Source organism: Gossypium hirsutum, chromosome D12, assembly GCF_007990345.1.
Source record: "Gossypium hirsutum isolate 1008001.06 chromosome D12, Gossypium_hirsutum_v2.1, whole genome shotgun sequence".
NCBI lineage: Eukaryota > Viridiplantae > Streptophyta > Magnoliopsida > Malvales > Malvaceae > Gossypium > Gossypium hirsutum.
Genome location: NC_053448.1, coordinates 47,682,670 through 47,708,896, shown reverse-complemented (window position 1 = coordinate 47,708,896; position 26,227 = coordinate 47,682,670). Strand labels below are relative to the sequence as shown.

Below are 26,227 nucleotides of genomic sequence, written 5' to 3'. Positions count from 1 at the left end.
ATATATATATAAAGAGAATGAATTGTATAAAACTGTGATTTCACATCATCCCTATCTATTTCTAATAAGAGAATGACAAATCTGCAGATTTCCTCTTATTTCTTTTAGCATTTTTAGTTGGATTTAGATTTTTTAGAAGGAAAAAATTAGAAACCGGGTGAAAAAAATCTGATTTGTCATTCTCTTATTGGAAGGAAAGAGATTTTGGATAATGTAGAATCAAACTTTCATACCATCATTTCTCATATATATATATATATATATATTCTAACACAAATTATTGCAAAAAATTTGTAGGTTATATTATACAAGCAGTAAGAAGAAGACTTAACAGGATATAGAGCTAATCAACCATATTACTCATCAATCTAACATTACACCCTAAACTCTTAACTCTAATAGCAGCATACCTAGTCTTCTCACTTCTCACCCATTATTTATTTTTCATCTAGACCAGGACTTCCTTACAGGCACAGCCAGTAAAGCACTGGGTCACTCATCCCTCTTATTTAAGGAGCCTAAGTGCTCGTTTAGATGGGGTCGGGTCTTATTATACAAACATCAAGCAAAGGACTTTGGCTCCCATTAAATTTGTCTACGCAGATGGCTGGGCATGGAGGTATTTGATTGGCACAAGGAGAAGAGGTGTCTTCTTGGAGAGGGTAAGGCACTTACCAGCCCATTCCTCCATGTTAATATCTGCCTCATTCATCCCATCAGGCAAAACCCAATCGAAACAATACAAGAGGTTTGCGAGTAAAAGCTCGGTTGTGACGGTTCCCATGTACAGCGCCGGGCACCCTCTTCTGCCACCTCCAAATGGCAACAGCTCAAAATGCTGTCCTTTGAAGTCAACGGCGTTATCGATAAACCTTTCTGGGGAGAATTCTTGAGGGTTTTCCCAGTACTTTGGGTCCCTTGCAATGGCCCATACATTGATTTGGATAAGTGTGTTGGGATAAATGTGGTAACCATTAATGTTGAAGTGTGAGATGGCTTCTCTGGCGATCAGCATGGGCACAGGAGGATGCAATCTTAGAGTTTCTTTTAAAACCATCTTCAGGTATTGAAGTTGATCCAGATCGGTTTCTGTTACTCTTCCTTTCTTCCCCACCACCCCTCGAACTTCGTCCTGAGCTTTCTTCATAAATGTTGGCTTTCTGGCCAGCTCCGCCATTGCCCAGATCACTAAAAGCGCGCTGGTGTCAACGCCGCCCAAGAACATGTTCTGTTATTTAAACCAAGTATCCACTTAAAAAAGTTTAATATGCATCGTGGAAGTTGAATCTTATTATATAATTATTATATTAACAAAAATCACGAAAGGAGAAGAATACCTTTGTATAATGTTTTTTTTATATGTAAGTTTTTTTTGTATATTTCAGTCATAACCTAAGTTATAGTTAGGGTTTAATATAAATATAAAAATTTGAGTCATTTAAATTTCACATAATACATTTTTTTAATTTTTTAATATATTATTTATATCATATAAAATTTAATATAATATAATATAGACTTAAATAATAAATTGATATTTAAATTATGTCAAAGTTTTATTTTCAATTACCTATTTTTCTATTTCTTTAATGCTATATATTTTTTCTTGTTCTTTTCTTTCTTCTCTCTCCTTCTGTTTTGCAGTATGGGTGCAAACCATTTCAAGCAATAACTACACTTTCTCAAACTCTTCTAACACCATTAAGATTCTTATGAACCTTACCCCAGCTTCAACTTAACAAGTTGTCAGTGGCTAAAGATGTTAGTAAGGCTTTTGGTCTCCTTGTTGGCCTTGACTCTGATTATTTGCCCACTCTAATTATCATTCCTACTGGTGCCACTCAAGATAGGTATTGGAAATCATCCATATTTATAGAAAGTCAAAGATATGGGTATCAGAAATATATAGGTATAAAAAATATATGGGTATCAAAATCTGAGATTTAAGGCACCAAAAGTGGGATTGAGATTTGGCATAAGATAATTGTAATTTTGATCCCTGAACCTCAACTATAAATAGGCCTAACCATTTCTCTTCTTGATCATCCCAAATTTGCCATTCTCTACTTAAGGCATTGTTTTCTCTCTCTCTCTCTCTTTGTAAATTCTCACTTGTATTTTGGAGTGAAACATATTTGGTAGTGCCCGAGGACGTAGGCAAAATTTGTTGAACCTCGTTAAATTCTTGTGTTTTTTATTGTATTATTCTGCATGAATTGCGAGTGTGATTGTAGTGATTTATTGTGCTATTAAATTACGATTGAGGATATTCTGGCTAGGAAAGACCTGGTATTTAAGCGATCCTTGTGATCCACCTCTCTTTCTTGGGAATTGAACTTAGTGTGCTTTTTTAGTACAATAATTTTACTCTTTTACACGCTTCCGCACAACAATTAGTATCAGAGCTAGATTCGTACTTGGGGAATACGATCGTTCACAGAACTGTTCACGTATAATACTTAGGATTGAGGAGAAAAATAGAAAATGCATCGTCATCAGCAAAGACTACTGTACCAATGTAAAATTTGAAATAGAGAAATTTAATGGTACCAATAATTTTGGTATGTGGCAATGTGAGATCCTGGATGTCTTATGTCAGCAAGAGCTGGATATAGCCCTTGAAGAAAAACCTGACAAGATGGATGACAAGGAGTGGGTCAAGATCAATAGACAGGCATGTGGAACAATTCGCCTATGTTTGGCCAAAGAGCAGAAGTACTCTGTCATGAGGGAGACATTAGCGAAGAAGTTGTGGGATACACTGGAAGAAAATTTTCTAACAAAAAGTCTTGAAAATAGGCTTTATATGAAAAAGAAACTTTATCGATTCACGTATGCACCCGGTATGTCGATGAATGACCATGTGAACTCATTCAATAAAATTTTAGCAGACTTGCTAAATTTGGATAAGAAATTTGAAGATAAAGAAAAGGCATTACTGTTGTTGAATTCTCTTACCACCACATTGCTTCATGGGAATGATACAATTACATTTGATGTAGTCAGTAGTGCGTTGTATAGATCTGAGACTCGAAAGAAAGATAAAAAAGGTCACAGAGATACAACTACAGAAGTTTTAATAGTAAGAGGCTGTTCGTACAGCAACAAATCTGGCAGAAGGAGTAAGTCCACAGGGAGACCTGCCAAAGATGAATGTGTTTTTTGTTGTGAGAAAGGGCATTGGAAAAAGAATTGTCCTAAGTTACAAAAGGGTAAGGCTATTTCTGATGCATGTGTAGCGGAGCATGATGATGAGTCAGACTTTAGCTTGGTTGGCATGGCAATGGCATATCATACAGATGAGTGGATTTTGGATTCGGGATGTACTTACCATATGTGTCCTAATAAGGACTGGTTTTCTAGTCTTAAAGAACTAGAAGGTGGAGTTATTTTTATGGGCAATGACAGCGCTTGTAAGACAATGGGAGTAGGTACAATCCAATTGAAGAATCACTACAGCTCAATTCAAGTCTTGACAGATGTTCGCTACATACCTAGCTTGAAGAAAAATCCCATCTCATTAGGGGTCCTAGAATCTAAAGGGCTTACAATAACTTTGAGAGATGGATTACTAAAGGTAGTAGCTGGGGTTGTAACACCCCTAACCGTATCCATTGCCGGAATAGGTACGAGGCATTACCGGAGTTTATTGAACATTTTCAGAGAATTCTGAGTCATTTATTATTCATATTTTGAAAATAATCATAACGTCTCTTTATTTGGCCCTCGAAGCCCCAAACATACATTAAAAACCAACCGGAATTACATCGGGATCATAAAAAATTTCGCAAAATCTTAAATTTTATTTTCATCTAAGTACTTACCATTTCAATGCTTCTTATAATTAAACATGTTACCATTCAATCAATAGCTTGACCTTTGTCTAAGCGTCAAGCCACATCATTGTTAGTATACTTGCACATATTTCATATAAATTCAACATTGATATACTTATTTTCTCGACATGTCACACTTAAGTTTAATAATTGTCTTTACTTACATAATTTCCTTGTATCAACATATCAAAGATAATCATATATGTACATGTCATGAAACATATCATTCTCTTATCGTTTCTTCATAAGCATATATCATTCATTTCATTATATCAATATTTTATGCTCCATCATTTCCATATATTTTATGTATATTTATTCCGGTAATAGCTTATATCAAACTTAACATAAATTATATTCCATGTACTTATACTTATTTCGTTTATCTATCTTAATAATTATTTCATATAACCATTCGTCATCTGATACATATTACCTGAATATCAATTGTTCAACAGATGTCATAGCGTCTCCCATCCACGGTCTTATTTATCTTTGACATGATGCCATAGTGTCTTTCAACTATGGTCTTACTCATTTTCTGTCATGTTGCCATGGTATCTTTCAACCATGGTCTTACACATTTCATATCAGATTGCCATGGTATCTTTCAACCATGGTCTTACACATTTCATATCAGGTTGCCATGGTGTCTTTCGACCATGGTCTTACACATTTCATATCAGGCTGCCATGGTATCTTTCAACCATGGTCTTACACATTTCATATCAGGCTGCCATGGTATCTTTCAACCATGGTCTTACACATTTCATATCAGGCTGCCATGGTATCTTTCAACCATGGTCTTACACATTTCATTTCAAAGAGCACACTCCCGCGAACCTCATCCTTACAGTGGGATTACCAGTCCAGGCTAAATCCCCTGTAATATAAACTCATAGAGTATTGTCGGGATTACCAGTCCAGGCTAAATTCCCTGCAACGACAATTACTCAATGAGCTTAGATCTGAATTACTAGTCCAGGCTAAATTCAGACCCTAATTTGGATTACCCGTCCGGGCTAAATCCATTTTACACGTATTCTTCGGGAGGGCTATATCAGAATAGGATCACCCGTCCGGGCTAGATCCTTTTTACCATCAATTCCTTTTCAGAGATCCATCGAATTTTCCTTTCATTCAACCGGGATTTATTTTCAATTTATATCGAGTATTATCAATATTTCATCAAATATCATGAATTGAACATTCAAATCATATTTTCATCACATAACCACATATTTCAAGTATTTAAAATACAATTCAAGTTACACCAACTTACCTCATTGCTTGTTTGTGTTTATAATTTCATTAATCCGATATCTTTTCTTTTCCACGATCAAGTCTCATATTTGAGTCGTCCGGATCTTTATAAATAAATTTGATCATCATTTTCATTCATTTCATATTCTAATGCATTTAATTAATGCTCTAGGCAAAATTACCATTTTGCCCCTAAACTTTTAATTAATGACGATTTCATCCTTAGGGTCAGGAAAATAAAATTCTTGCAATTTAATCCTTATTTTCAGCTATTATTCTCATATATATTGATAACAATCCATGAATTCTATAAAATATCAGAATTTTCCATAATTTCAACACTTTTCAATTTAATCCCTCAAACATGTTTTTCCCCTATCTTGAACTAAATTAATAAGTTTATTCAATTTTATAATTTAAATAATAAAATAATCTATTTCATGCAATTTGGTCATTTCTGACATTTTTACAAAATTGCCCATAAAGTTTTACTTTTATTCAATTTAGTCCCTGAGCCTAAAATATGCAAATTAGCCATGCTAAATGAATATTCATATATGTTTTCCTCCTCCTCCTCTCCATTCCACATCCTTAATGTATATAACACACTTGTAAGTAACATTATCTATATATATATTTTTTTATTTACTTTTATGAATATTCAAGCTGTCCATTTGTGTCATAGTCACTAAATTATTTATATCTGGAGCTATAGAGCTCCAAATTAAGATCAAAAAATTTTCCCTGAAACTAGACGCATATATATTCTTGGCATAAAATTTTCAGAATTTTTTGTTTAGCCAATAAGTACAGTTTATTCTTTAAAGTTACCCCTGTTCTGTTGTCTGACAGTTCTAACCCTTCTTTACTAAAAATTAATTATCTCCTCGTACATAATTTTAATGGTATTCAAGTTTATTTCTATTGAAAATAGGTTCATTCAAGATTCTAAAAATATAAATTTAAGCCCCTAATTATTTTTATCCAATTTTTGATGATTTTCCAAAGTCAGAATAGGGGAACCCGAATTCATGCTGACCTTGTCTCACAAAATTCATTATATTTCATGATTTAAAAATCCATTACTTACACCGTTTCTTCTATAAGAAACTATACTAAATAAGATTTAATATAATATTTTATTCATCCTGTAATTAGATTTCTACAATTTTTGGTGAATTTTCAAAGTTAGACTACTACTGTTGTCCATAACTGTTTTAGTGCAAGATATTAATTACCATGTTATAACACCCTTATTTTCTTTTTCTACACCATTTCTCATCACTTTCTCTTATTTTCTCTTCACTAACATATCAAGAACATAGGACCTTATGTAAGAAAACTCTACTATAACATTATTTCCATGTTTTGTTAATAATAACAAACTTAAAAACATATTGAAATCTTGATGTACTTACCTTTTCTTATTGACTTCAATCTTTAACTTGATTTTTCTCTCTCCTCCAGCTTCTATTTCTTGAATCCAACTTAATATTATTGATCCCTATCATCTTCTTGCTATCTTTCTCTCTTGATGGCTACGGAAATTCTTTCAATTTTTAGGTGAAAATAATGAATTTTTGGAGGAAGGACTAAATTGTAAGAAAAAGAAAACTTTCTTTCTTCTTCTTCTTCTCACGTTAGTTGCATGAGAATGGTGATCCTCCTCCCCTTTCTTTCCTTACATATATATATTATATAAAATAATAATAAAATAATAAAATATCATTTAAAAATTAATTTAAAGTATTAATAAACTAATATTTATTTATTTAATTTATCTAAAATATCTCCAACATCATCATTGTCTCTAGATTTCTCTCTCTTCCAATAGACCATTTTGCCCTTTGTGATCTTTTAAAATTCCAATCTTGAGTCATCACTTAATTTGGTAAAATTATAATTTAATCCCTCATAATTCTTCACCTATTCAATTTGGTCCTAATTCATCAATTTTCCTTGGTTTCTAGATCATTCCACCCTTAAAATATTTGCACTATTAGTCCTTCAACTTTTCATATTTACACTTTAATCCTTCAAATTTTGAGTATTTACTCTTGGGCCACAAAACTTTTCTCACTTTTACAATTTAATCCTTTCTTGAATCAATATGTCATAATATACTTCCCAATATTGACATAACTCAAAATTTCCTTTTTTGTCACTTTATTTCCTTATTTTACTATATCACGGATAATATTTTACTATAAAAATTTTCAGGGTATTACAAGGGTATTGACGGTGATGAAAGGCACAAGAAGGAATAACCTGTACTATTTAAATGGAAGTACAGTTATTGGATCAACATCAACAGCATCTGCGAAAGATGCAGATTCAGAGGCTACCAGGTTATAGCATATGCGATTGGGACATGCTGGTGAAAAAGCTTTGCAGAGTTTGGCGAAGCAAGGCTTGTTGAAAGGTGCAAATTCTTGCAAATTAGAATTCTGTGAACATTGCGTTCTGGGCAAGCAGACGAGAATAAAATTTGGTTCAGCAATTCACAATACAAAATGAATTCTGGATTACGTTCACAGTGATGTGTGGGGACCTACTAAAGTGGCTTCTTTGAGAGGTATGCACTATTTTGTTACTTTTGTTGATGATTATTCAAGAAAAGTATGAGTTATCTAATGAAAAGGAAAATGAAGTTTTGGATGCATTTCTGAAATGGAAGAAGATGATGGAGACCCAGATTGGTCGAAAGGTCAAACGACTTCGATCAGACAATGGTACTGAGTACAAGAATGATCCATTTCTACAATTATGTCAAGATGAGGGCATTGTGAGACACTTCACTGTTTGAGATACACCACAACAGAATGGGGTGGCAGAACATATGAATCGGGCTATACTGGAGAAAGTTCGATGTATGTTGTCCAATGCTGGATTGGGCAAGGAATTTTGGGCTGAAGCAGTTACATATGCGTGCCATCTAATTAACCGATTGCCATCAGCTGCAATAAATAGAAAAAAATCCTATGGAGAGGTAGGCTGGTAAACCTGCTACTGATTATGATTCTTTACATGTTTTTGGTTCCACTGTATATTATCATGTAAAAGAATCTAAGTTAGACTCAAGAACAAAGAAAGCATTATTCATGGGTATAATTGGAGGAGTAAAAGGATATCGTCTCTAGTGTCCTGATACAAGGAAGATTGTTTTCAGTAGAGATGTGACTTTTGATGAATCAGCCATGATGAAGAACAAGTATTCACAAAAGGATAACAAAACCAATGGCACTTTGCAGCAGGTGGAGCTTGAAAAGGTTAATGATGATCCAGCTAATATTGAAGGAACAAATGATGAAGAAGTTTCGACCCAAGAACTTCTACAGCAACATGATTCAATTGCATATAGGAGGCCAAGAAAAGAGATTCGTATGCCTGCTCACTTTGATGATATGGTGGCCTATGCACTTTCAATTGCAGATGATGATATTCCTTCTACTTACACAGAAGCAAGAAGTAACCCTGATGGTGTAAAGTGGAAGCAAGCTATGAATGAAGAAATGTAGTCTCTTCATAAAAATAAGACTTAGGAGTTGGTGACACTACCCAAAGGAAATGAGGCAATTGGATGCAAATGGGTATATGCAAAGAAGGAAGGATTTCTCGGTAAAAATGAAGTTCGATACATGGCTAGATTGGTAGCTAAGGGTTACGTTCAAAAAGAAGGAATATACTACAATGAAGTGTTTTCTCCAGTTGTGAAGAATTCGTCTATCCGGATTTTGCTAGCCTTGATTGCGTAATATGATCTTGAACTAGTTCAGCTCGATGTGAAGACCGCATTTTTACTTGGTGATTTAGAAGAGGAAATCTATATGACTCAGCCAAATGGATTCAAGGTTGCTGATAAAGAAAATTGGGTTTGCAAACTAACAAAGTCGCTTTATGGATTGAAATAATCGAGGCTGTGATACAAGCGATTTGATCAGTTTATGAAAGCTAGGCAAGTTTAACAGTTGAAGAAGGCATTATCAAGTGTTGTTGACAAAGGCAGAGAGAATTGTGTGAAGATAAGATTATTCGAATCAAATCTTCAAGGTGGAGATTATTAGAAATCATCCATATTTATAGAAAGTCAAAGATATAGGTACCAGAAAGATATAAATATCAAAAAGATATGGGTATCAAAATTTAAGATTTAAGGCACCAAAAGTGGAATTGAGATTTGGCATAAGATAATTGCAATTTTGATCCCTGAACCTCAACTATAAATAGGCCTAACCATTTCTTTTCTTGATCATCCCAAATTTGTCATTCTCTACTTAAGGCATTTTCTCTCTCTCTCTCTCTCTTTGTAAATTCTCACTTGTATTTTGGAGTGAAATATATTTGGTAGTGCCCGAGGACGTAGGCAAAATTTGTTGAACCTCGTTAAATTCTTGTGTTCTTTATTGTATTATTCTGCATGAATTGTGAGTGTGATTGTAGTGATTTATTGTGCTATTAAATTACGATTGAGGGATATTCTGGCTAGAAAAGACCTGGTACTTAAGCGATCCTTGTGATCCACCTCTCTTTCCTGGGAATTAAACTTAATGTGATTTTTTAGTACAATAATTTTACTCTTTTACACGCTTCCGCACAACAATAGGTTATGGTGCTCAAAGGCTTGTTGTTAGTTAAAAAATTCAACCAGTTTCTTATTGGAAGATGTGTATACTTATGTGCACAAGAGGCAACGACACGATGTGGATGAACACTGCCGTGTTAGTGACTTGCATCCGCAACTTCCAGTGCAACCATCGTCCAGTCCCCGACATCTTAAAAGGGTAGCACTGCCATCTTCTTCGACCTATACTTCGCCCTATTCTCCAATGACCTTGCTCGATTCCTCATCATGCTCTTCGTCATCCCTTTTGTTGTTCGCCTTCTCGTGATCTTCTTCTTCTATAAAATCCCCCAATCACCACCATCGCTGCAGAGAAGGAAGAAACTCGCTATTTCACAATATTCAGCATAGTCGCTGTCATTGTCGTTGTTTACCTTTTAGCTTACAATCTCATTGGTTCACTAAATCAAGTCTTTTCGCTCGTTTTTACAGTCATCATCTTATTAGCTAGTCTTTTGGCGGTTCCATTGTATTGTTTTGTAAAGAGTTGGAGCTTGGTCGAGTTCGAAGCTGACATGGAGTGACAGTAATCGTTACTGGAAGAGGGAAACTATGTCGACAACGGAGGAGAGAAAGGTCATTATTGAAAAAATTAAAGTGGCAGCTTTTGCTATTGCAGAGGAAGCGACGACATTGGTGGAAAAGTTCAAAGACACGGGGTAGGAGGTGGCGAGGCAATGACAATAGTGCAGGAGTTTTTGGGTAGGAAGAATAAATAATAGAGGAAGAGAGAGTTAGGAGGGCTGAAGATAAGGAAAAAGAAAGGAAGAAAAAAAAAGGGAAAAAGATAGCGTTAAAGAAACAAGGAAAATGAAAAAAAGAGTTAAAAAATTAAAATTGAAGGTGATGTGGCACAATATAATTGATTGGAGAATTTTTTTAATTTCCATTTAGCTTTTGGGTTACTTAGATTAACTGAATATAGATTAAATATCACCTTGAACAAAAAAGAGAATTTTAAGTATGAAGTTGAAAAAAAGTTCATAATTTAAGTATTAATTTACAATTTAAACTTATAATATAATATAATATATCCTAAAAACTAACATTTTTAGGTGCCAATAAAATTTTATCACATCATCAAATTTTAAAAACATGAATTCATTATTATACACTCTTCCGTAAACTAATTATTTTATGAACCATTCCCACCACATTATTCATGGTCCCTTTTCAATTATTTATCAACATTTCAACAATTTTTCTATGTCATTAACACATAATTTTAGTATATTTTTTACTCTAAACCCGAAACTCTGAACATTGAATCAAGAATCTCAAACCCTGAACCCAAAATCTAGAATCTCAAAACCCTAAACCTATAATCTCAAACCCTTAAACCTTAAACCCAAATCCTAAATTCCAAACTCGTAACCCATAACCTCGAACCCTTAAACCTTGAATCTTGAATCCGTAATCCCAAACCCTTAAACTCTAAACTCAAAACCCAAACTCGAATCATTAACCTTAAATCTCAAACCCAAACCTTGAACCTTAGGGTTCGAGGTTCAAGATTTAATGTTCAAGGTTCGAGATTTAGCGTTAAATAATTACCAAAAATACGTGTCAATGACATGAAAAAATTTGCACAAAAATTACTATTTTTTTTAAATTGCTTGCACAAAAATAAAAAATATTAACTTATGGAAATAAATAAAATGATTAAACTTTGAAAAAGAAGAAAAAATATTTGTTTATAATTTTAAAAAATAATTATTTTAAGTAATTTAATTAAAGTTAAATTAAGTTGGAGAAGATATTAAATACAGATGAGTATATAATAATATTTTGTTATCTTTAAAATTTAATGACGTGACACCATTTTATTGATGCCTAAAAACTATATTTTTTAATATGATCATAATATAATAAAGTAATATGATACACTTATCGATATTTAATATCTTCTTCAATTTAATTTAACTTTAATTAAATTATTTGAAATAATTATTTTTTAAAATAATAAATAAACATCTTTTCTTCCTTTTATATATTTTTAATCATTTTTAATTTTTTTTTCTAAAAGTTAATAATTTTTATCAACTAATTTTTTAAGAAAAATTTAATTTATTGGCGGTGGTTTTTTTATTATTTTAAATTGTTTTCTATTTTTTTTAACTTTTAGTCAAATAACATAGTTTAATAATACAAGTAGTAGTGGCTATAAATTTTTTATTTTTGATTTTTTTCTTTTATTTCTTCTTTTAATTTTTAATTATTTATTTCGGGGTTTTCAATTTTTTTCTCATGGGCTATTTTGGTTATAGTTTCAATATATATATATATATATTTCAAAATTTTAATTAGTTTTCTGTAATAGAAAAATACCATAGATGAGTGTTTAGTATTAGGTGTGTATCTTTAAATTTTGATGATATGTCATTATTTTATTGATGTCTCAAAACTATATTTTTTAGGATGATACTAATTTAAGTAATTTGGTTTGAACTTTTTAAAAGCATGTTTGTATATTATTTAAGGCTCCTACAGGCAATTATTGAGCCAGGTTGGAGCCAAAGCTTGTTGAAGCTTTTGCGGTCCGTGAAGCATTATTTTTTGGTTGAAGGCTATTCGTATAAATGGTATCATGATTAAGTGTGGCTGTTTTCAAGTAATTTCCGTTCCGAAGCGGATTGGTGATGATGGCTTTGGGTAAGTTAATTTCGAGCTATCGAGCTCTTGTGTTTTAGTTCCATAATTTGAGTTTTTGTTGGATTAGGTGGAAAGCTAAGAAGGTAGTTCGTAGATAGTCTTATGTCATGCGAATTGGAAAAATGTCTTTGGTCTTTTTTAAACCTATTAAAGTAAAATATGTTAGGATGTGATGAATAGGGTAGATCTAATTGCTTTGGACTTGGTCTTTGTTCTCTCTTTCATTATTAGTGCAAAACATAATTAAAAATGATGGTATTTGGCAAATAATACTTACCAAAAGTACTGCCTTGATATGATTTTTGGTGAGCCAAGCATGACCATGTTCATCAATTTGCTCCTTTTCTATTTTAAGCATGACGTCAATAATGTCTTCGTGATCCTGTGTCCTTCCAGGTTTAAGATGCTCATCGATCACCTGTTGGAACAACGCATCTAATTGACCAAAAACTTTCTCAACTCTTCCATTATGACCGTTTAACCTATCTATAATCCAACCGAATCTCGGAAAGCATTCATCGGAGGAGAAAGCTCCGGCCACCGTCTCGGCATCGTGAACCAATTCGTAGAACTTAGCACGATCGTACTCACTTCCCTGGAAAGACTTGCCGAAAGCAATTCTAAATATTATGCTTCCAGTTAAAGCAAATACCTTCTCTGTCACGTTCACCGGATGGGTTGACGACGATGAGATGGATTCCATTATGGAACCAACTTCGGCTTCTCTAATGAACCGGAAAGACTTCACTCTTTTCACACTGAAAAGCTCGAGAACGCATATCTTCCGCAGTTCTCTCCAATATTCACTGTATGGCGCAAATGCTACGTCTAAATAATTGTATGAAAGCCTCCCAACAGCAGCCAGCCGAGGCCTGCTGCAACAAGCAAGATCATTGACCTTTAAGACTTCCTTCGCCGCCTCGGCTGATGAAACAATAAGCACCGGTATACGACCTAGATGAAGGAGCATGACTGGACCATATTTGCGAGAAAGTTGGGAAAGAGAACTGTGTGGCAATTCACCAAGCTGGTGCAGGTTACCTATAATTGGTAGCCTGGGAGGACTGGGAGGAAGCTTGTAATTGTGTTCTTTCTTAACTTGATGGGTCTTCTGCTTGGAGAGTAGCAGCAGCAGCAGCAGGGGAAGAAGGAGAAAAGGAACCCAAACAAGTGAGCTAATCAAAGGCATCATAACTGAGTTTTGCAAAGCCTCAGCCTCTCTTTTACTGGTGGAAAGGGCTGGCTATGGCACCATCTTGATTACAAGGTATACTTTCTCCTTTTATCCTGTCTTAGCGGTGAACCAGTGCTCCACGTCTCTACAACTAATTATTGGTACTGTAAATAATGCAATGAATAATAATAATAATAATAAAATTAGATATTATAAGGTAAAAAATAAGTTAAATGTATCGTACTGTCTATTTAAAAGAGTCTTAAAGGTCTCTTTGGATAGATAATACGTCTATCTACTGTTAATATAAAACAACGAGAACAATAAAATTAGATATTATAATAATTCTACAGTGTAAGAAAAAAAGATTTAAACGTGAACAATATAAACTCTATCCAAATATCCTTAATTGGTTTTATTTTCCCTTGGTAGTAAATTTTTGAGTAGTAAACATTATGAGTGGCAGTCTAGAAAGAACATGAAAGTAAAAGTTTATTAGATTGAAACTCAAAAAAAACAAAAAAGAAAGAACAAAACTCAAGGCGGCACACATGTAGGCACCAAACCCCTCAAAGAAATATGGGGGAAATTTATCGAAATAATATTAAAAATAATTAATTTCGAAAATAGTCTGAATTCTAAATTAATTACGAATTGCTACACTAAAAAGTGGTGTCCCATATCCCAGGGGCCGCATCACCCAAAATATAAATTAAATAATATTAAAATAATAAAATAAATAAATAATGGTGGTGTCGCACTTGGATGGATCACATTCTCCAAACTAAATTTATTCATAGATCATGTTATTTGTCTAAATCTGAAAGCTCATTTGAAAAATGAAAAAGTTTAGATAAAATATGAGTCTTAAAAATAGACTTATGTAAAATTTAAGGCTTGTTTTTTATAGAGGCCGGCCCAGCCCAACTATTATATTATAAAATAATATTATATTAATTATATATATGTTAAAGTGTAATTATATATATTTAATACAATAAAATATTTATTATATTTATGGTAGTGTTTTTTAATATAAATACTTTTTTAATTTTTTTAAATTTATTAGAAAAAATTTATTTTAGCTTTTTTTAGTGCATATAGTGTATTATATTTTTTAAAAAATAATTTTAAATAAAAATTAATCTAAAAAATCATATATGAGCGGGGCGGGACGGGTTGGGTCCAGGTTTACTTTTCTGAATTTGGGTCGAGCTTGGGAAAAAAGTATGTCTATTTTTGGGCTGGGCTTGGGTTCAGAAAAGTGGCCTAAATACCTTGCATAGGTCTGACCCATGAACACCTCTACTCCAAATCAAGTAGATTTGGCATATTTCTAATTTAGGTCCTTCAATTTTAAACTTTATTTTAATTCGAACATTAATTCATAGTTTTAATTTAATATTTTTTAATTTAGTTTACATCTTATATGATTTTTTAAAATTATGAATGCCTTTGTATTTATATGATTAGAGATTAAATCTGTCTTATATGTATTTTTTAAGTTGTGCCTATTTACAAGTTTCTTTTAATATAGATTAATTGTAGAACAAGTTTAATTTTGATTTTTTTCAGAATGTACAATAATTTTGATTAATAATTAATTCTAACTATTAATGCCTTTGTTTGTATATGGTGAAGATTCAATTTGTAGTTGTGTCTGTCTCTTTTAATATAGATTAATTGTATAATAATTTTAATTTTGATTAATTAATCAAATTGAATCTTCACCATATACATATAAAGGCTTTAATAATTAAAAGAACCACATAAGATGTAAATGAAATTCAAAAATATTAAAAGCAATGACTACATCAAAAAAAAAATGTTAGAACTAAAATAAAGTTTAAATTGAGGGACCTAAAAGAGAAATATCCTGAAAGCCTATATGCTAAACGCACTCACGTGAATTGGTTTGGAGTTTGGAGAGAGGGTGACGCTCAACATTTTAATATATTAATTTATATTTGAGGAGGTTTGCGACGTCGTTTTTATTGTAGCAATTATACATTTTCTTAACACTGATTAACATGATGGGTTCGAAATTAGTTTTCATTTTAAAACATGTTATGATCATAATGAAAATAAAAATATCAACACTTGATGGATATGGACATACCCTCGTCTCCATTTCTAATATTGTAAAACAAATAATACTATGAGAAATTCAATTTTTAAGTAAGATCCAACTCGATTACCCCTCTTGCCTTGCCTTCCATTCCCTTTGATTGAAAGCAAATGTTACTAAATTAATGACCCTATCACAATCTAGCAAACTTGCACGATTTTGATCCATGGCAGAAACAGAAGTTCACATGCAAAAAGTTTACTCCTCTCTTCAAACCCAATTATTTCAGTACTTTTTCTGAATCTCAAATTGTCGGTTTTATCTGTTATAACAATATTTTATTATATCTTTATTACATTAGGTTTTTATACCCTATTTATTAAATGAAAGCTGATTAAATTTTAAGTAAAATAATATTTTATTAAATAAAAATAGAATTAAAGATATCAATTCAATAAATTGTTGAGTTCTCTTATTAAATATTCTACTATTAGTTTGGAGCATTATAAATTAATTAATTTAATTTGATAACTCACTCTATAAATAATCATGTGAAAGAATGCAAAATAAAATATGCATAAAAGCAATAATACATGCTTTTAATTTTGTTGATTTCATTCCTAAGCATAATTCTCACTTACTAATTTATTTGGTGGAAATTCACAATATTAATTGTATGATAAGTTTACAATGAAGATACTAAAGAGAGGGTTGTAAGATTATAATTTTTATTAAATAAATAATATGGGTTTATATATATAAAAATTTGAGATTAAGTAAAATATAATTGGATTTATTTGGGATTACCCGATGCCATTCACGATTAGTGAATGTATCCAAATAAAAGAAAAAGATTGCTTTTATATTTTTGGTAAAAGCATCGGCTTCTGGGCTTAGACTTATTAGGTTATGATGGAGACGACGTTGATTTAGGAGTAGCCCATTCCTCACTTTTATGGAAAAACAAATTTAGGCGGAGTGCGTAACCTAGTGGAATTTCTATATTTCATGTACCATTAAATTTGTTATCTTCATGTGATGTTATTTTTCTTGGAAGTTAGAAATCGCATTTTATTAAATTAAAATAATAAATATCATATACACTAAAAGTATATATTTATATAAAAATTTATTTAATAAAATCCCACATTAACAATTTCCATATCACTTTAAAAAAATAGTGTTAGCACCATTAATATTATATAAATTTACATTAAAATTAAAATTTTAAATATAAAATTATAGTAAATCAAAGTTGAAATATAGTATTATAAATGAATCACAAATTTTATATATATATGTGAAATAAATTTAATGAGATGACGTTATTCAAAATACGCAATTTATATCGATATTTCTTCATTCTTTTTCAAATGGTATCACTATTGGTTCATCAAATGTAAACCGGTATAAATTACATAGATTTTATCACTTGTCAGTCTGAGTAGTTTAGGTTGATTTTTGATTAGATAAAATTGAACCGGTTCATTTAATGTGTTCAAATCATTTTATATTTAAATAATTAAAATTTTGGTTCAAACTTTTTGGATCTCGATTAAATTTAAATTAATACGAGTTATAATTGTTAATTACTGCATCAGTTGCAACTTGAAAAATTTTTACAAAGTGTTATAATTGGTGAAGAGATTGAATTAAGTAAAATTTGTTTTTAAGAGTTTAAGTGTAATTTACTTACCTTAATTAAAGAGATATTGGTGATATGAACCACGGATATTGAATTATAGATATCAATGGCGGAGTAAAGGAGTTGGAGAGCCCCTACCCTCCTATAATTGAGAGTTTAAGTGTAAGTTTATTGTTGATTAACTACTTGTATTTTCAGCCTACAATTAAGCTTAGCCACCTCCCTTGGTATGCTAGGAATAAAGTGTATTTTTTTATGGGTGGAATAATGTTTGTGAGATGTAAAGAGTATTTTAAGGGTTTAAGTGATTTCACTCTTATTATTCCATTGAAGTTTGTTATGCTTTAGTCTTTCCAAAGTTGAAAACTTTTCAACCTTCAAAATTTGATTATCGATATTTTTAAGGGTCCTTCTCTTAGGGTTTCGTAGGGAAAATTCATTTGATTATTGGCGTTTTTGGGAGTAAGTTTGCCAAGGGTTCCATAGAGCAATTATATTCTTTATTTTTATTTTCTATTGTTAAAATCTAAATTTAATTCTATTCGTTTCAAATTAAAAACTTTTGCAAAAAATATCTTTTAGCCTTTTTTTATATATTTGTTTCATGTAAAATAGGATGGTCAACATAAAATGTTTTCCGATCAGCATAAAATTACCCCATTGTTCCCATAAAATGTCTTACCAAAATTTTTCCGTAAGACATTTTCCAAACTGATAAGGCTCTGTTCATTGTAACACCCCCATACTCAACTCGAACATCTGGTCAAAGCACTATGATGTTACATTCTTTATTACATTATTCACTTATCAAATATTTTATTATAAACTTTTATAACTTTTCAATTTAGTCTATTTTTGTCATAAAAGATTAATATTCACTAATTAATCATATTAAATCAATTTTCTTTCTTGTTACAGTTTGGGAAGTAATTTAAGTAGATGAGACCGAAAGAATATTCTACTTAGAACCAATCTAGCCTAGCCTTATTTAATTTCACCAGGTCGAAAGATAAGTGGACTAAGTCAATTAATTAATTTAGTTATATGCCGAAATTTATTAACTAGGTTAGTTTTTAATTAGTAGGTAAAATCCCCGATTTTAGGTTAATCACAACCATGGGCGTTAATCATTCTTCTACTTGTTAAATTTGATATAATTTGGAATTTTGTTATTTATGCACTTTAATTCTTGACACTTCAAACTCTTAATTTTAGTTGTACTATGATAAGTATGCTAGTAGCTGCTTGGACTTAATTTAGGGTGTTAAGATTTAATGTTAATTTAGTTTAAACAAACCTCCATTGGGTATAATCCTCGGAATACTTTTAAAGTATTTCGTTGTAAAATTAACTATGGTACAATTTGACTTGTACACTTGCAGACATGATACATCATTTCATATTTAATTGCATATTTCTAAGCATTAGAGCACGCATGTCGAGGTGCGGTCAAATATTATCACTTAAATAATTTAATTTATTAGTGATAATATAATTTTTTATTATTTATTTTTTAATTAGTTTAAATTAATTAGTGATGATATAATTTTTTATTATCTATCTTTTAATTAATTTAAATTAACTAGAGAAAATTAATTGTGACACAATATATGAAATCATCATTTCATTCATGATAATTTCTGTTTGGCCCATGATAATTACAACTTGACACATGACTTTTTGTAATTGGCCCCAAAATTCTTCATCTACACAAATTTAATAAAATCAAACCAAAACCAAATTAAGGGTGTGTTTGGTTAGGTGGAAAAGTGGAGAGATGAAAGGAGTGAATGGAAAATGTAAAAGGAAAATAAATTTTGAATGTGCTTTATGTGGAAGAAAAGTGAGAGGAAAGAAAATAAGAGAGATGGTCATTTTCCATCCTAATGTATAAAAGTCAATTTTTCCAAATCAGAATGGTGAGAGGAGAGAAAATGAAAGATAAGAATATGTTAGTTCAAAATTATACATTTTTCAAATGTTTCATTTTTTCTTTTTATTTTTCAACTCTACCAAGATGTGGAAAGACAAATTATATTTTCCATCTTTTCAATTTTCTTACTACTCTACCAAGCAAAGGCTAAATGTTGTAATTCAATTTTGATTTCAATTTTTTATTTTATTTTTGCTCGACCATAATAGGGATTAGGATTAAGGATCCAAAAGAGTTAAGCCAAATTCGGATAGTGGTAAGCTTGAGCTCAATTAAGTCCATTTATTCTATTTATATGCTTAACTTTGAGCTTGTTCCATATGCATACTTTTAATGAACATTTTTAAAGATAATATAATGACATTTTAAAATATATGTCAACTTGGATGGTAAAGTGATTAAAGAAAAATTAATTTCCAAAACTTTAGTGTGCAAATAAATTTTTTTTTTATAGTTGGATATTTAAAACAAAAACACTCTAATATTTTGAGTGCGGGTGAAATTTACCCCAAAACAAATAGTGTAAAGCAAAACTAGGTTTTATTTTCATTTTAATTAAATGGTTGTTTGAATTAGGTTGGACCGGTTGATCAGACAAAAAATCATTTTAGGTATCAGTTCGAACAAAAATTTTAAATCAATTTATTTGGAATTCAATGCAGGCTAATTGAATCTAATTAAAATAATTGATTGGATCAATTTTTTAATATTTTTTATTATTATGAATTTTTTTAATAATTTTAAAAAAATATTTTTGATAACTTATTTAATTGAATCGGATAAATTAATTCTAATTACAAATGGATTGGGTAATTGGGCGACGTATTTGGATATGAAAACCTTTGTTAATTTCTAAGAAATATGAAGAGACGAAATTGTCCTTAAAGAGATGAAGGCATTTTGAGTAACGTTTTTCGATGATGCGAAGCAATTTGATCTGAACACTTCACATGTGGACTCTGAAAGAACTTTCTTTATTCCCTCTCGAGTTCTCACCACCACCAACGGCAGCGTAAATCCGAGTCGAAGAAGCCGAGGCAGAGCTTTCGAAAGCTGGCTTAGAGTCGGAAGCCAGTCATGGTAGAGCTAAGACACCCGAGCAGCTCGCTCGGGAGCCGAGTCGCTTCTTCTCCAATGAAACGCGACGAGGACACCTCTCCTCTGATCCATGATCACTTTTCCCAGCACGTCGAGGATCACCCTCGCCATTCTTCACGAGATCGTGAGCGTTCCTTTTGGTGGCAAACTTACTCCTTTTCCCCTTTCTCCAAGGATGATCCTAGGTTTTCTCAACGCGGCTCCAGGATCTCTCTTTTCTTGCTCCTTTTTGTCGCCATTGCTGGATTGATCTCCATTTTCTCGATCTTGCATCGATTAGTAAGAAAACGGTTCCCTTTTTTATTATTAAAGTGTTCTATTTACTCGGCACTTTTTGGTTTCCAGATTTGCTCCTTTTTTCTTGTTGCGTACGATCAGATTATAAGTGATTCTTAAGTTTTTTTAGTAATAGTGTTCTTTATGTTTGAGAAAACAAGATACATGATTAGAGTGAGCTAGCGGGGTAAATGCTGTTGAAATTTAGCCTATTGGAGCTTGCTTAATGGAAATTGTGATTTGGTTTTTAATTTGTATCACTAATACTAATATATGTGTTTTAATTTATGGTAGAATTCCCCGTATTTATGTAAAAAGGATGGCATTGTTCTGCATTGTCCGCGTGTAAGTTTCTTATGAACCTTGTTCTGATTTTTATTACTTCCTGTGCTATTAGTGGCTTCTCCCATTTGTAAATGGTGTTTTATGCATTCTAGGTTAAGGAGAAGCCTTCACTTTGGGAGAATCCTTTCTCTGCAACTACTTCTTGGAAGCCCTGTGCTGAGCGCCGTGAAGGTGGAATATCAGGTATTAGTAGGTTCCTTTTTTAGAAGTATACAACTATGTCTTTGCCTGTCTCTCTGATTTTGCAAAATGCATTTATGCTGTGTTTGGAAAATAAATTTGGATTTAATTTGCTATATAAATTATGATAATGAAATGCATACATTATGAATAAATTAGTTATAATTCAATATGATTATATATTTGAAAGGTATAAAACATGAATTTCGAATTCACAAATATCTATGGGTATTTTGAATTTATGACTAAATAGGCATGCAAATCCATAAATTTGAAAAAAATAAGCATGAATGTTACACATTTAGATGTATTTTATCATTAAATTAATCCAAATCCTAAATTTATAATTTAGATTCCTGACATAACCTTAAGGAATTGTTTGTTACTTCCAAATTGTTTCTTGACTTTTATTGCTCGTTGGAGGAAAGACATTTTGCAGAGATTATATTATCATATATCTTGCTTCTTGAATTTGTATATATATTATCTAGATGGAACTGCTAACTGCTAAGTTTTAGGTTTTCATAAAGTACTAGATCACTCTGAACTTTTTCAGACAGGTTAACAATAGCATTCCTGATATTTGTTATCAAGTTGCTTTGTTTTCTTGTTCATGTTATCACTGCTAAGGTTAGCCACTATTTTGAACACTGTGCAGATCTTCCTCCTGAGAATGAAACAAGTGGTTATCTATTCATTCATGCTGAGGGTGGTCTAAATCAGCAAAGAATTGCGGTATGGATTCTTTTCTTTTGTTGCAGGTTTCTATCCTTTTTCCATTTTTTTATATTTCAAATGTATCTTATGGAGTTGGAAGGAGTTACAGTTTCTTTTGAATTGATGGAGTTATAAATTATTGATTCTTATAGTTGGTATAACTGACCTGATATTTGAAGAAAACTGCTCTTCCCTCACCTTACAATTCAAAAGCATTATAATCTCAATTATGTCACAAGTCTTTTTGAAGTGATTGAGCTATAATTCACTGATACTTATAGTTGGCATCACTGACCTGGAATTTGTAAAAACAAAGGATCTTGACTCACATTGCAATTCTGAAGCGTTATAATCAATCACTGTCACCTAGATGACTGCAACTAAAAGTCCTATGAAATTGAGTCTAAAGTTACCATGTTCTATTGACTTCTTTTGGAGATGATACCTTGATATGAACAGGAAAAAAAGGATGACTATAAGCACGTCTGTGCCTAAAATGGTAAATAAAGTGTTTCCTTAAATGTACTTTTGCTGCTTGTTTCTGTCATGATTTATTGATCTTAATCTGGTGCACTTTCTGCTTAATTCTATTCAAGTTTTATCATTTCCAAACACCTTTTAATCGTACCTAAAATGGAAATTTGGCTGAATAATTTTTGAAAGCTCTACTGATTTGGTATCACGAACAGCCAGCAGCAAACTTATGCACTTATTGAATATTCCATGCAGATATGTAATGCAGTGGCTGTGGCTAAAATTATGAATGCCACTCTTATCTTGCCAGTGCTGAAGCAGGACCAGATTTGGAAAGACCAAACGTGAGATTCCTTGTCCAATAATAGCTTCATTCATATTGTTGGTCTTGTGCACATATATCTCTGAAACATAAGAAGTCATATATGCATTGAAAAAAATGAGAGAAGTAACTGATTATTAGTTTAGTAGAAAGATTTGTTTAATTTTTACCCTATAACTTCACAACCTTAATAGACATAAGTTATGTTTATATAAAAGATTAGTTTTCTTCAAATTACGAAGTTCAGAATTAATATTTGTTTGAAATGTAGTGTCTTTGGTCTCACTTCCAGTGATTTTAAAAGCTTCTATAATATGCTAAATTTCTACAAGAATAGTGTACCATGTGTTAGTGTTAACATTTGTACTCATTAATTAACATTTGAAGTGGCTAAGCACATCATAATTGTTTCTTTATTCAAGTTAACTGAGGTTGGCTTATAACCTTGTCAAGCTGTCTAATTACATATTTAAGTAGCAATTCCTCGTGATTAAATATGTTCTTGGAATCTTGCCTTGAACTTAGCTTTCAAGCTTCGAAGCTAACCATAGGTTTCTGAGAGTTCTTGGTTTCTTTTGCTCCTCACTAATCACTTCATGAACCTAAGTAAATCACTTAATTGCATTACTTACCATCTGACTGTAGCAACTCTATTTCATCCTTTCGTTTGTAATGTATTTGTAAAATCATGTGCAGCAAATTTGAAGACATTTTTGATGTTGATCATTTCATCAACTACTTGAAGGATGACGTGCGAATTGTTCGTGACATACCTGAGTGGTTTACTGACAAATCAGAATTATTTACCAGTATAAGGTGATTATTCATGATTTCTCTGCCTCTCTGCTGGACTTGCTATTTTAATCAGTTGGATTTCAACCGCCAATTCAGAAGCTGTTTGCTTCTATGAATTTGCTTCAATGCGTCATGATTTTCCTCAATGTTGTGATTATGACTTCATTAGTGGCATTAACTTGTGGGAGACAGAAAGCTAGAGGTGGGGCTGACGTGGGCCCTCTGTGGACTTTGAATGATAGATACTTCTTTCATAATGAGTTTTAGCAGACTGCATAACTGAAAATTTCATTTGTTTGTTTTAGATTAATTGATGGGTAATTAATATTTTATTTCCTTTATTTGATTTTGGAAACAATGGCATCTTGTTGTCAATTGCCTTCAAAAAGGAAATGTTAGAAAGTATGTTGCTCACATTTCGTTTGGAGCTTGTAGCCATTCAATCATAGGGTTTATTAGCAATGATGTGTGTACTTCAGATATGATGTGCGAATTCAAGAATGAACTGAATATCTATACCAAATTTTTGCCACTGGAATTGTTTACGAGGAGAGTTTTCTTAATGTGTAATAGGCGGACAGTGAAGAACATTCCAAAATATGCTCCAGCACAATTTTACATTGACAATGTGCTGCCTCGAATCAAAGAGAAGAAGATAATGTCTCTAAAACCTTTTGTTGATAGACTTGGGTAAGTCATTGATGTTGTAGATATGTGTCGTATTACTTTCAAATGTTCACTTTTCAGAAAAGAGACTTGGGCTTGGTTTGTTAATTCTCCTATACTACGATATTTCCTTCCTAATGCGTTTGGGTATTGATTCAGGTATGATAATGTCCCTCCAGAAATTAACAGGCTAAGATGCAGAGTCAATTATCATGCTCTTAAATTTCTCCCAGAGATAGAGCAAATGTCAGATTTATTGGTATCAAGGATGAGGAACCGCACAGGAAGTCCGAATCCTTACATGTATGTAATCTTTTACTTGAGATTCTACTAATATGTCGAATTCATGCTTCTCTTTTCTTAATCCAGAATAACTAACAGTCCATTTCTTTCAGGGCTTTACATCTTAGGTTTGAGAAAGGGATGGTGGGCCTATCATTTTGTGATTTTGTTGGAACTAGGGAGGAGAAAGCTAGAATGGCAGAATACAGACAAAAAGAATGGCCTCGACGGTATAAGGTGATTTAGAACAACTAGCCTTTTCCGCTTTGTTTTTTGAGAGCCAAAAGTTGGTTTGATATACTTATTTCTGTAGTGACTATGATTGCAGAATGGAACCCATCTGTGGCAGCTGGCTCTGCAGAAAAGGAAAGAAGGAAGGTGTCCTCTTGAACCTGGGGAAGTGGCAGTGATTCTTCGAGCCATGGGCTATCCGAAGGAAACACAGATTTATGTTGCTTCTGGCCAGGTTTATGGTGGTCAGAATCGGATGGCACCCTTAAGGAACATGTTCCCAAATCTGGTAATCTTTATTTTCTATAAATGCTAGAAAATCTTCTTGTCCAGAATAATTACTAGGCAAGTTTTCCATGTTCCAAATATTTGGCATTTTCTCTATCCAGGGATTCACTCTTCCTGTCCCACTTCTTATATATGGAAGCATTAAAGCTGTATACTTATTCAGACCTGTTAGTTAACAAACCAGACTATATCAGGGACCGACATGCAAGCAGTTTATTTGACGAACTTGAAATGCAGACTATCTTTTTTTTCTCTGCAAATGTAAGATGATCATTACAAGACTTTCAAACAGGTTACCAAGGAAGAGTTAGCAAGTAAGGAGGAGTTAGCTGCTTTCAGGAAGCATGTAACAAGCTTGGCAGCTCTTGATTTCTTGGTGTGCCTGAAGTCTGATGTGTTCGTGATGACGCATGGTGGCAACTTTGCTAAGTTGATAATTGGAGCAAGAAGGTACGTGGGTCACCGTCAAAAATCCATAAAACCAGACAAGGGGCTTATGTCCAAATCTTTTGGGGATCCTTATATGGGGTGGGCGAATTTTGTCGAGGACGTGGTTATCACCCACCAGACACGAACTGGATTGCCGGAAGAGACCTTCCCAAACTATGACCTTTGGGAGAACCCCCTAACTCCTTGCATGTGTAAAGCCTGATAGCGTACGTATATCATTTCGGCTTCACTAGTTTATTTTTCAGGATCATCACCGAGACGCAACTGCATCTCTATCTGCATTCTGAATAAATGGAAATTCTTTGACTCACAAGCTACGAGGGAGAAAACAGATGAAAAAAATAAAATCATTCGGCCGGAAAAGAGTGCCGACAGAGAGGTGATTGGGCTAATTGGAAATTGACTTTGTGAGGCTGCCTTTACCAATGGGACGCTCAGCGTTTGCAGTTTTGTTTCTCTCCAAAATTAAAAACAAGCAGATTGATTTATTAACATGTTTGCCCCTTTCTTTTATCTATTGTTTTTACTTTGTACCTTCAAGCGTCAAGATTCAGGACGTGTAAATTATTAATGACCTAATTATTTTGTGACCATTTTACTTTTTTTATAGATTGTGTTTATACACAAATATTTTATGTTTTTCCTCTTAATTATACATGAAATTCAAAATTTTAATTTATACATTCAAAAGATAGTCATAAGAAGATTAAAATTTACTATTATGAATACTGTCAGAATTTTTAAAAAGAAGGCTTAATGGTTTAGAAGACTCAAATTTTTTCGATAAAATCAATTAAGCCTTTTTGATATTTTTTCACCCAATTAAATTTTGAATTAATAAAAGTGGTTAAATAAGTTTTCTTGACTAACATTGATTCGCAGCAAAAAGATAAAAAAAATGATTTTTTAAA

The 26,227-nt window shown here is 32.2% G+C and overlaps 2 protein-coding genes across 3 annotated transcripts; one reads left to right on the top strand and one right to left on the bottom strand.

Annotated features, from left to right (window-relative positions):
- Positions 1–280: 280 nt before the first annotated feature.
- Positions 281–13,952, bottom strand: LOC107946246 (cytochrome P450 71B36). Its single transcript, XM_016880491.2, has 2 exons — positions 12,650–13,952; positions 281–1,228 (listed from the first exon to the last, which is right to left on the bottom strand). The coding sequence occupies exons 1-2, from the start codon at positions 13,562–13,564 to the stop codon at positions 596–598; spliced, it is 1,548 nt and encodes a 515-aa protein (XP_016735980.1). The 5' UTR covers positions 13,565–13,952; the 3' UTR covers positions 281–595.
- Positions 13,953–19,997: 6,045 nt separating this feature from the next.
- On the top strand, positions 19,998–25,944 carry LOC107946243 (protein PECTIC ARABINOGALACTAN SYNTHESIS-RELATED). Of its 2 annotated transcripts, none has more exons than XM_016880483.2 (11): positions 19,998–20,569; positions 20,861–20,911; positions 21,004–21,094; positions 21,750–21,826; positions 22,538–22,626; positions 23,301–23,420; positions 23,973–24,089; positions 24,225–24,368; positions 24,461–24,584; positions 24,676–24,867; positions 25,159–25,944. In XM_016880483.2, exons 1-11 carry the CDS (start codon positions 20,270–20,272, stop codon positions 25,516–25,518), a joined length of 1,665 nt encoding a protein of 554 aa, XP_016735972.1. In that variant the 5' UTR covers positions 19,998–20,269; the 3' UTR covers positions 25,519–25,944. The 2 variants fall into 2 exon arrangements, with proteins under 2 accessions (XP_016735972.1, XP_016735973.1); XM_016880484.2 differs by having other exon boundaries at positions 20,059–20,569; positions 24,968–25,944.
- The last annotated feature ends 283 nt before the right edge of the window (positions 25,945–26,227 follow it).

What these genes read in the sequence shown, in the direction of transcription:
- LOC107946246 (XM_016880491.2), bottom strand. Translation starts at nt 13,564, where the DNA reads ATGATGCCTTTGATTAGCTCACTTGTTTGGGTTCCTTTTCTCCTTCTT. An exon ending in ATATCAAGGCAGTACTTTTG is followed by an intron (nt 1,229 to 12,649) that starts GTAAGTATTATT and finishes TTTAAATAACAG; the next exon opens with AACATGTTCTTGGGCGGCGT.
- LOC107946243 (XM_016880483.2), top strand. Translation starts at nt 20,270, where the DNA reads ATGGTAGAGCTAAGACACCCGAGCAGCTCGCTCGGGAGCCGAGTCGCT. An exon ending in TCTCGATCTTGCATCGATTA is followed by an intron (nt 20,570 to 20,860) that starts GTAAGAAAACGG and finishes AATTTATGGTAG; the next exon opens with AATTCCCCGTATTTATGTAA. An exon ending in CCTTTTGTTGATAGACTTGG is followed by an intron (nt 24,090 to 24,224) that starts GTAAGTCATTGA and finishes GTATTGATTCAG; the next exon opens with GTATGATAATGTCCCTCCAG.